This window comes from Lichenostomus cassidix, chromosome 4 (genome assembly GCF_008360975.1).
Source record: "Lichenostomus cassidix isolate B80296 chromosome 4, HeHo_3.0, whole genome shotgun sequence".
Taxonomy (NCBI): Eukaryota; Metazoa; Chordata; class Aves; order Passeriformes; family Meliphagidae; genus Lichenostomus; species Lichenostomus cassidix.
Genome location: NC_139484.1, coordinates 20,790,797 through 20,802,971, shown reverse-complemented (window position 1 = coordinate 20,802,971; position 12,175 = coordinate 20,790,797). Strand labels below are relative to the sequence as shown.

Below are 12,175 nucleotides of genomic sequence, written 5' to 3'. Positions count from 1 at the left end.
CATTTAGGCATGTCATTTTCCAGGGGAAAAAATCTGACATAATGGCATCATGTTCTTGACTTATTCTGCCAGTGTCCACCATGGTAATGACTTCTTGTGGACACATGATTTATACATCCAATTCCATCACATGAGCAATCCTATAAAAGGTGCATATTTTCATAAAAGTCTAATAGGGGTAAAAATCTCATAGGGCATTTTAGCATGAAACTGGAAAATGAGTTGCTGTAGATGTGTAATCTCTTCTGCTGAAGTCATCATAACTGTTCTGTGGGATCATGAATGACTATATCTTTAGGAAATTGCATTTTATGCATTTAGGAAGGTGATGTCTAAGGAGATAGAAAGTATATGGCTGTATAAAATAACATGTAGATTTTTGAAGGAACTATAAAGTATTAGCCCTTTGAGTAGGAAAGACCTGTTTATCATGTTATCAGGTCTTGTGTGGGATAAAGCGTTTCAGTAATCCTTCTAGCATACTTTAAATATCTCCAGCTGTAGTGCTTTTAAAAGTACTTCCTTTGAAAAATTGTTAACCTGTACCAACCGATTGCTACCTGGCATAAGTGAAGTTCTAACAGTGAGAAACATCTTTCTGATACATACCAAATTGATTCCTGTTTTCCTCAAAGACATTATATGCCCTAGCAATTTTCATATTTTCTATATGTGGAGCATAGGTTTTGATGTGAAAAATAAGAAATGGCCAAAAATACATCAAAACATTTCTATTAATTCATGAAATTAAGAAAACCTTTTTACATTTTCTCCTGTCACTGATTCCATTTGCTTTATTACTTTCAGCCTCTAGCCCACAAACTTGGTGGCACAATCAACAAACCCCTTAGTGGCTGTTTCATCTCTGCTCTATTTGATTTCTCCACTCTGAGTAAATGATTAAGTTTTCATGCATTGGTTCAACCAAAATCTATGTTCACTCAACCACATCCTTTATTGATTACTTCTACTGCAAACAGTAGGCCAAGTGTGATATACATAATTGGACAGTTGTCAGGGGATGTGGGTGTTAACAGTCCTGTTTTCCCAATTGGAAACTGGAATCACCTTGATACACAAATATTCTGCACTGTTTCATTCTCATTCCTTGGACCAAGGAGTCCTTTTCCTCAGAATATATGTTTTTAACTCTCAAAGGTCTGGTTGAATGGATTTAATGATTATACCATATAATATGCTCTTCAAGTTGCACCTGTGCACTGCATATAGAAAACTAGAAAAACTGGAATTAATATTTGTCTAACACTTTAACCTTGTCCTTTAACTTATATAAATCATATGCTGTATTTCTGTAGGGAAACATTTGATTTTCTTTTCTTAGGAAAAAAAATAGGTTAAAAAAAAATCTGTTTCTAATTCTAAGATTTAGAAGTCTTTTGACATTTGGCAAATGTTTACAGTACAGTATGTTTTGTATTCTCATGGTATTAAAATACTTAAATTATGAAAGTTTAGTAAATCCTAGTCTGCATACTGATCACTAAGCTTTACAGTAGCATAAACTTGAATATTTCAAGAATGTTAGTTTGCAGTGATTTAGCATCCTTTTATAGAAATCTTGCTCAACTCAGTCACCTACAGATAATCACTTCAATATTGTAAATGTACAGCTAAGCTTTGCTGTTTCCTGTTTTGTGGCAGGCTGTTATAATTACTCCAATAGTATAAAACAGGGAAGTGCAGAGTTCTGCCAGATTTTGAAAGCACATATCCCTAATATAATTTATAACAAAAACTGTAATATAAATAAATTCCAGGCAGCCATTTGCTGTAGGAATATAGCTAGTAGGTGGTTTAGGATGGTGAGAAAATAAATCACAATTCTTTATCACTTACACAAACTCCTATTTCTGTAAATTTCTTAATTAAGACTGGATTTTCTGTCTTGCCTGGTGCCTTGACATTTAGGATGCTATGCTCCTCCATTAGTGACTCAAGTTCATGGCTAATATTGAGGTCAGCTGGAGTAACACTCCAGCCTTAAAGGGAAAAAGGGCACAGTCGCTTATTCACAGGCAAACTCAGATGTCTGTCTTATATCTTGCACTCACAGTGCTGAGATCTTACATTGTTAATATGACTGGCTTTATTAAAAAATCAGAAATCTGCAAATGTTATTGTAAAAGTACATTAGCCAATTTTCAAGTTAGATGCAGCTGTGACCTCAGGTTGCTCGGAGCTCACTGGGATTTGGGGGTGGCACCTGCAATCCACAGTTTATGGGTTTGCCTGTGTGACCCTTGCAACCTTTGATCCATCCAGCCAAAGGGCAGTATTGTGTTCCAGGGAAAGGCTGCCATCCCCAGAACTGAGAGATAGCACTTTTAGGGAGCTGCTGCTGCACCACCAGGTTCTAGAGCATGAAATGGCAGCTCTGAATGACAGAAAACCATACTGAAAAAGCAGCCTTTTTACCTCTTTCCCCTGTTTTTTCAGGATGTCAGGTCCAGCTGAATTGAAAATATTATCAAGAGCTCAATAGGAAAAAAAAAATTGAAGGTTTAAAACCCCTGTTAAATCATCCATCAGTGTTTTTATTCTTGGCCTTAAAGTATGGCACAATATTCTGAAAAAAAATTTTGGTGTATTTTGCTGGAAGGATCCTGTTTTGCCCTCAGACATTCTGTGTGGAAGAGTCTCATTGGGCTCAGCACAGGTAGTGCTAGAGGCCATTTGGAAATAAAATCCAGTCATGGATGAGTCACCACAAAGTAAAGTTACTTCAGAACAAGGAGCTGATCTTCAGCATTTGAAGAAGCCATCTGAGTAAATATTTAATTTTGTCCCTGTCCTTTGCTTCAGTCAGGGAAAATCAAATGAAGCTGTGAAGTATTTGGGAGCGTTTATGAAGGATGCTGAAAGCGCTGATCTGGGCCGAAGCCTGGTGGATGCAAATATCTTACTTGGAAAAGTTCACAATGAAAGAGTAAGTACTGATTGTAGTAATGCTCTAAAACAACTTAGTTTACTTCATGGTAAAATCTGGTTTTGGATGCTGCTTTATAGGAGATGACACAGGAGGACTCAATGCAGGTGATGCATCTTGCAAGAGTTACCAAAGGAGAGGTCACTGAGTGACCAAATAAGATGTGCCTAATTTTGTGTGAAGAGCGAAAATCTCACATCATATTTAACACACAGAGTTTTGTTCTAAAACAGATGAATTAAAAACTCCAAATTCGGATCAGGACGAACTTTCTGTGTTGTGAAAAATCTGCATCCAAATCACCATTGGGGCCATATATGCCCATAAAGAATCATCAGGCAATGCAAATGAAATTTTGTTGCACTATACATGAATGTATACTGCATTGCATACTAATGAGCTGTTTATAATCTTAGCTTCATTTCTTCTCTACATTCTCTCAGACAAATTTATGAAATAGGTTTTAGGAGCAAGTACTTTGTCAGAGATCCATTAGTAGTGGAAGGACTTTCCTGTCTCCACTTGCACTGCAATAACACTTGGGTTTTGAAATTGGAAGGGTTAAAGACATTGTTGCAGAAGTGAAAGATTCATGCTGAGTCCTTTAACGCCTATTTTAGAGCTGAAATGTTAGACAAAATTATTTAGATACAATAAGTAGTAAAAAGAATTTGTTCTGCATGCTAGATAATGTGGAACTTAGGAAACACTTTCACTATGAATAAAATACAAATAGAAATATCCTTTTAAAATCACTCTTCCTATCTTCTGTTGTCTATTTTTTCATCATAAATTCTGTGTGTAATGTATTGTACAGAGTACTTTCCCCTTTCCACTTACACTACCCTTAAATGTCTCTTTTTTTCTGGATTCCTCTTACAGAGAACTCCCACTGCCAAAATTGCTGTCCTGTTTTTATTTCATGAGCAGTAGAACTGTTCTGAATTATTCTTCTCCAAATCTGAAAAACAATTAAATAAATTATGTTTAACTACTTCTGTATTTCATTCCTTCTGCCACCATTGCTAATAATCAATTCAATAGAACTGGTATTTTAAGAATTAATCTCTATTTGATTATTCTTTAAACTATCATTCTCAGTTCAGAATTTTCTGCCTTGACCTTGGGCAGCAGTGTAGAAGGACACAAGTGCAGTAACTCAATCATATTAATTAATGCAAAATATTTAGTTTAAACATAAATAAAAAATTCTTGAAGTTCGCAATTCCCTATTTTCTGTACCTTTTTTTTTCTGCAAGGTCAGCAGTGTTTACCAAAATTGAGTGTAAATTAACATTTCCTCTTTTGGATCACTGCCTGCTTGTGTCAGCTGTCATCACTAGTATTATGTAAGTTAAGTCATTATTAGGGTCTTTTTATTCAACCCTGTACATCCCCCAGTGATAAAATTTGCAGTAGTACTGTCCATCAAATTAAAGATATCTCTATTTATATCCAGATCTATCATTGGGGACCTTGAGTAAACCAGGGATATAACTCTTCCTGTTCTTCCAAACACAAGTCACTTTGACCATATTCACTTTGCTCTGTCCATGCTGTTGCCAGACCTTAACAGTTCTCTCACTGTTCCCTCAGCATCACTGGCTTTCTTTAATGCCATACACTCAGTTTGCTTTCTAGTCATGATTGCTTTAACCTAATGGTTTTGGTTTCCTAAAATGCCTGGTTTTGTGTTATGCAGGAGTGTTAGGTCTCATTTCTCCACCTTGTTAAGCAGGTTGCTTACTTAATATGTACTCTCTGAAGTTAGCACGGTTACACTCTGTCTTTTCTCATTTCACTTTTTTCCACTTTCTTAGTCTGATTTGCTGCATTCCTCTCACTAATTGCATCACTTAACCTGCTATAGTTCTCATGAGTATGATAGGTTGGTGTTTCTGCTTTTTATTATCTTACAGCTTATCATTCTTTATTCATTGCTGTGTCACCATAGGGCTAATTCTGCTCTTCTGCTCTACTGAACAAAGGTGAAAGATAACCAGAATCTCTGTTAATGTTTTTTTTTCCTTTTTTAACTGTAAGCACACTTTGGCAGTTATAGGAATTTTCATACCAAAAAGTGGTATCAAGTGAAACAGGTACCAGTTGGAGTCTCTTCTCCCAGTCTCTATGCAGAAGGAAATTTCAATCTTATTAAATCAAGATGAGAGTGAAAGGATAAGACAGCTCTGAAAATGTTTTCAGTCAGGAATTTTCTGGCATCAGGGCAGCAGAATTCCACACCAATGGTAGGATAAAGAGATAAATTATTTGAGTTTTCTATTCAGCAACAGTTGGGTTACATTTCTCCTACTGTTTCTCTTTTTGTGATTAGGAATATTCCAGGGTTTTGGTATAGCCCTTTCTTCCCCCATAAATGAGTAAGTTTTACTTTCTGTTCTTTTCTGTGCTTTAGGTCGATCACTTCATTATCCTTTTTTTCCATTTTTTTGGATTTATGTTTTAAAATTTAGTGCCATGATAAATTAGGACCTTTCCTCCCACAAATAACGCTGAACACAATGAAACAATGGCAATAATTTCTAAATGGCCTGGCTGCAGTCTTCATTAATACTTAGCACTGATGTGTGTGGATTTGTGTTGTTTGTGCTATAGAGAAAACCAGAGAAGCATTTGATTCCTGTGAAAGATATGAGCAGTGTTACCTGGATTTTAGAGGTTAGAAAACAGCAAGGGAGAGTGATTTGCTTAATGCCCTGCCATGGGTCATTCCGTGGGCTGCCCTGCCTGCTGCAACACTTCTGAAGCATCAGAGGAGCAGGGTCTAATATCAAGGTAAAATACAGGTGACTACAAGTAGTTTTAATTTTTTTTTCCTCTTCTTTACTAGGGCAACTATAATGAAGCTTTAGAATACTTCAGCCAGGCTTCTGAGGCAGCGAAAGCTTTAAACAATTTGCCCTTAGTGGCTGAAACAGAGAGCTACTGTGGCATCGCGAAGGCTCATCAGATGATGGTGGCATTTAACAGCCACGTAGCAGCAGCAGCAGATCCCCTCAGCCTGCAGTACCTGCTGGCATGGAAGCAAAACAGAAGTGACATGTGCACTGACCCTCTTACAGTCGGTAAGGCATTGGTTATGAAACACATTAGTGCTGTGTTGTCCTCAACAGTTAAGTCATTTTCCTTGTAGAGTTTTATTAAATTATTTCCCAGGTTTAATCCTTGTATGGAATGGAGGTTAGATTTACTCCTTTGGGCGCTTGTTTTAGAGGCTGAATTAAACAAGTTAAAATACAATATAATAGGGAGAAACCAGTAGTAGTAGCTACTCTGGATGACAACTTTTTTTTTCCCCTATGTTTTTTACCAAAACATCACGGATACATGTTTTAGTCAAAACATAATTGTTTTAATCTTTAAAGAAAATAATTATAGTCTTCATTTGCAGTACATTTTTCAAGTGCATCCAAAAATAAAATCCCTGTAACTGAAAGTGAGAAGTAATTTCTGCTTGACGTAGGTCTGAATCCAGAAGAACACGCTGCTTTATTTTTAGTATCCTTGTTCTTGACATTAGAGAGAAAGGGAAAAATAAAAACAAGTCTGGTTTCTTTACTATGTTTCCATATCTCAGAAAGAGCTGAGGAGGACTTTGTGTGGAGCAGATCTCTTTCTTCATGGGTTAAATTTTCTTTGCTCTTTTTCCCTTGTACAATACATTAATACAAGACAAACTGAATTATGCATTATCTTCAAGTACTGATAGTATCAAACTGTATTGTACTGAAGAAGGGGGAGGTGTAAGTCTACTCTACCTTAAAACTTTGTCCTCTGCATTCCTGTGAAGAGCATGAATCTGGAGTACACTGGAAATAAATGACAACTGGGGCAGCCAGAGTATGGAGCTTCAGAGTTACCATGTTATTCCCTCAGCTGTTGTTATTCTACTCTTAAAAACAAAGAGCTGCCTGGCTGCTTTCTTGTGTATCTCACTCTGGAAAATTAAGTATACCTTCAGTAGTGAATTTTGTACATTAAATGAGTGGTAATTGATGATATTAGCAGTTTAACAGGAGCTAGGATACCAGAGGCAACACCGGGAGCTACTGAGAATTATGGAATAAGGGTATTCATTTGCAGGCTGAAGAGATAAATTAGATAGCATTCTGTTTAAAGATATAGTGATAGTAATACTTCTTCAATGGCGCTATATAGATACATATATATGTATTTGTGATTTTTGTCTCAATAAGTGAACATCTAGCACACTAATAGATTTTGTTGATTGTCAGAGTTATTTGCCTGCATGTCTGCTGTTTGGACCTGTAGTGCAAATGCCAAGAATTCCAAAGAGATGGTCAAAAAAAAATCCTATGTCAAGCAATTTTATATATATTTCATATGAGGATCACTAACTGTAGCTGATACAAATAGGAAGCAAACAAAAATCAACAATGGTAACAGCAAAAAAAACCCCAGGAACCTCAAAGACATATGATGAACTTTGTATCTTCAATATGTATTTTAGTTCTAGCACCTAAAGAGGTTTTTTGTTCAGCTTTTATACACTGCTTTTTCCAGTCAGTTGAGAAACTGATTTATTTCCTGAAATGATACGTGGCCCTTTAAGCTCAAGATTCCTGCTCCTCTTTAACAGTACTTCAGGGATAAACAGACTATGATTAGAAAAGCCCTTTATGTCCTGGCAAGCATGGTACCACAAACAAGTTTTGCCTGCTGAGATTCTCTTCCTTCTGTATTTCTGCCTAGTTTACCCTCTGTTACTTTCAGTATTGCGGTTTTCATTTCAGTTCCAGTTCACTCCAGGAACCCTGTGGCTACTGCATATTTAGCAGCTCTTCCAGTTCAATATCATTCTTCTCATTAGTGCTCCAAGCTTACTCTCATGATACCCAGATTACATCCAGGAAAACATAGTGTCACACTGTCCGCACAATCTGTAACATTCCTCGTGTTTCGTGTGCCAAATCTCTCGTTAGTACTGGCATTACATTTTTAATATCTTTGTCTGGCAAAACATGACCTGGCACCAATTCAAGATTAGGATTTGCTGGCTTTGAGTTTCAGGTACAGCCTTTATTCTACCTTCCAGGAGAATGTCTGTGCATCCTATGATGAACTCATCACTTAGGAAATTCCTGCTGTGATAATAGAGCAGTATTTCTAGCTCTTCCAAACAGCTCAATGTTGATAATTTACTAGATTTCCCTCAGTCTTTTTGTGGATAGAACAGATAAAGACAAGATACAATGGTAGTTCTTAATCTGCAAGGAAATTTAATAACAGGGAGAAGAAAGGAAGTAAATTTTTATTTCTAACTGTTCTGACTAAAAATTTTTTGTGTCAAAAAAGAGTAGTTTCTGTATTCTTAGGCAAAAGAAATACTTAAGCTAGTGGGGGAACAATTACATTTAAATTCAAGTACTGCCATATACCTTATGTCTTTCAACCAAGATTTATTTTCTAAATCAATCATTTCAATTACCAGGCAGGAAGACCCATTAATTACACAATTTACCTCAACATTTATTAATAAAATAGATGTTTTGACCAGAGTTGTCATGGACAAAAGGGATAGGATTGTCAGAAAACAGTTTAAAAATGCAGAGGAGAATGTTTCTATCTGCTGCCTTTGACTCAGTCACCTGACCTCACTTACAAGACAGTTATTTATATCATTGTGAGATGCCACTGCAACAACAAATATGGTTTTATTGTTCCTTTTATATTTAGTAAAATGTATAAAAAACATTATCAACAGAATCAGTAGGCAAAAAGGATTATGACTCCTAAAAAGGAGCCCACAGCCTGACTAACATTGTCTGATGAGAAAACATTTCTCAGGTCTTTCAATAAATAATCACCTCACTTGCTGCCTTCTAGAGGAAAGAAGAATAATTAAAGGTGCTGAAGGCAGGAAATTTTTGAATCAGATTTTGCATGTTGATTACATGAAATGCTGACCAGAAATCCTTGTCTGTCAGTCTGGCAACTCTAAGTGCAGGATTTTGCATCTGGCAGGGCTGTGCCTCAGCAAGAGCCCTTGAATGCTTGAAATCATCTGAGCACTTTCTAACAGTAGACTTAAAATGCATTGTTTTCCTCATCCTACATAGTCTTTGCTTGTTTTCTTGAAAAATAGTATGTGCTTTTGACCACAATTTGGATTTACATGTCTTGACTTTGGAGAACTTGGTAAAATTGAGAAATTTTACCGTAGGTTTCCTGTGTTGGTTTTGTTGGAGTTTTTTATGACAGCTTTAAATACTAGGTATTGTCTTATCCATGTCATCAATTGTGAAGTCTTATTATCAATGGAATTATCTGGTACCATCAACTTCAGCAAGATCAGGACCATTTCTAGCATTCCACACCTGAGCAGCCTTCAATATAATTTAAAATGCATGCACCAGCTAAACCCATAGCTTGGAAAATACAATCCAGTGAGTTTTTGTTCTTACTCCCAAATATGTAGGCCCTCAGTATTCTTTCTCCAGCCTCCTCATGGATATAAGGTATGGTACATTCCATAGTGTGAGTGTGTCCTTTCATGTTGTGTAAAAAATTACATTTTCATGCTACTGATTCACATTTTTGAAAGCTCTTTAAGATATTTTATAGCCATTTTTCTGTAAAAGATGTGGCTTGCACAAAACTGCTAATGTTTTGGAAAACAGTGATCTTACCAGGTGCATTTTAGATTGAACTTGTGTGTAACTTTGTAATTTATTAATAAAAGGATAATCCCTAAAGGATGGGAAAAGCCAGAAGTGAGATATGAGATCAAAGATTATGCTAAACAAATTCAGTTAACATTTCTCTACTGTAACTTACCACAGCTATGTAATTTATGGGCCATTTTGGTATAGCGTCCAACAGCAGAACAGGTTGCTTCATAATGTTATAAAGTGCTTTTTTTACTGTTTCTTTTGTCTAAAGTACACGAATTCCAGGAACATTTCTAACGTTACCTCCTCCTTCTCGGAAGTCTGTGCAGTGAGTGCTAGTCTGGAGATGGAACCAGATAATTCCATTGATAATAAGACTTCACGATTGATGACGTAGCTAAGACAATACACAGTATTTAAAGCCATCATAAAAAACCTGAGAAGATTTTAGAGACAGCTTTGGGGTTTCTCAGAAGATGCAGCTGAACATGAAGTGAGGGAATTTTACACTTGTTCACAGTGGTAAATAAGAACTATGACTTTAAATCATGTAAAGGAGGTGCGTGACCAAGTACAGACTCCAAGGCTGTCCCTGTGCCAGAGGCACAAAGGCTCGCTTCTTAATAAGCCTGGTTTGAAAGGAGTTCAAATGCTTCAGTCCCCTCCTGAAATTCACAGGATAGCTTCTGCACCTTTTTGTGGGGTTTCTCACAGAGAATTATTTGCTCCCTTCTGGAAAAAATACAGTGGTTAAACATGCTGAAATGTATACATTTAGGGAAATTATTAGGAAAAAAAAAAACTTGAGAGCTGATTCTGTCTTTTTTTTTTTCCTTAAAATTTGCTTAACTTGTGCTGCCTCTTCTTATTCACACCACCTAGCAATCATCACTTGCTAATTTTTATTTTGTCTCACCTTTAGCTTTCAAACATATTAGTAATGTTTTTATATTAATGCTAGATGCAGTCTTAAAATATTTTTAATTAAGTCTTAATGCAGTCGTACCTAAGTGTTGAAACAGACCATGCTTGTGTGTAGATGTTGATGGCATGGAGCAGGCATGTTTCTGAAAGTCAGCTTATAGGGTTCACGTATATATTGTTTATTGTTATTGGGATTTGCTTTTTAAGTATGTGTTAAGTCTGCTTAGAGATACACTGATATTTTTAGCAAGTGAGAGTGATTATTGCTTGGACTACAGAAAGAATAAAGGGTGAAGACAAGAACTGAGGGTGACAGGGAGGTTTTTCAGCACATTGTGATCAGTGGCCAGATGCACCAGATTCCCAGTGAAGAGCCTGAGAACACAGTATAAACATCGGTGTCAGTTTTGCCATGAGTGCAGTAGCTTGCTCTATTTTCTGTTGATGGCTGGTGTTTGTCTGCAAAAAGGGGAGTGCTGAGTGTTCTCATGCTTTGTACAAATACAATATCCAGGGGTTTTTACTGTGATTTCTTTTTAAATACTGACTTAAATAACTGGGAATTTCTAGACAGGATCAGATCTAGGTCAGGCGTGTGGATTGGCTGTACCATATTTGAGAGGAGGGTTCACTGAACATTTTCATGTTTAACCATGGATTAATGTGTTAGAAGTTTCTTCATAGTCTTTGCTGAGGGTTGGCAGTTCTTTTATAACTAAGTGGTGTTAAAGGTTAAAAAAAATCACTGTCACCTTGACTGTGATTGTGAGTGTTCTTGTCATCAACAGTTATATAAAAACATTTTACCCAGAGGAGAATTTGGATCTCTTCTAAGTTTTTTGCCATCTGATACTTTGTATGGAACCATCTAAATCTTGCCACGCATTTCCTTTAGACACATTGTGTGCTAAATATTGTTAGCATCCAGCTGTGTTTTCTCAGACAAGCTCCCTAGATCAGCAGAAAATGGTTTCCTAAATAAGGTGAATTGTTCTTTCTTGTGGAAAAAAAAAGGTGGAAGTGATGCTCAAACTGCAGTATATTGTCAGACCCTTTAGTGTAGCTTTATGCACTGAACTAGCATAGTTTTGTGCACTGCATTGTCAGTACTTCTACGTAAGTGGAATTCCTTTCCAGTTTAAAAAGTGAAAATTCTCAGGGCAGAAGTTCAGTCGTGCTTGACTGAATAGAATAGTGCAAAAGAAATTCAAGCTCTTGCCCAGCTCTTAGGTCACTTCTGGAGAAATCCTTGATTTGAGGCATCTAGAAGTCTTAGGTTTGACTGCAGCATTGATGAAGAGACACAAAACAGCTGGCAAGAGTTGTGCTCTGGCAGTGCCCTGATGGTGGCAGGGCCAAAGTGGGAACAGCCAATTGGAAAACTTTTGAAATGGCCCTAGGGCCTGTCCATGTGTGCCCATCCTTTCCTTTCATTTCCTTTGCTGCATACCTGAGCAAAGGTGTATCTAGTGGGTTTATGCTCAAAAGGGAGAATGGATCCTCGTAAAGAACCAAAAACCAGACTTTAGTGGGTTTGTTTAATATTGAGATGGTTGTTGTCATTTAGACTTCGTAAAGAATTTTTTATTGGTGCTGTCTGCAGACATGCCAACCAGGATGGACCTCAGGCCAACATGAAAACAGCTCTCTG

At 36.8% G+C, this 12,175-nt stretch overlaps 1 protein-coding gene across 3 annotated transcripts in view; it reads left to right on the top strand.

Moving 5' to 3' along the window:
- The window catches only part of TTC29 (tetratricopeptide repeat domain 29), a 228,690-nt gene that overhangs the window by 177,958 nt on the left and 38,557 nt on the right, over nt 1–12,175 (top strand). For all 3 annotated transcript variants that reach the window (XM_085058203.1, XM_085058202.1, XM_085058200.1), the window contains 2 exons: nt 2,824–2,947; nt 5,799–6,033. In XM_085058203.1, the coding sequence (XP_084914329.1) occupies nt 2,824–2,947; nt 5,799–6,033 (359 nt within the window). The remainder of the gene's footprint in view (nt 1–2,823; nt 2,948–5,798; nt 6,034–12,175) is intronic.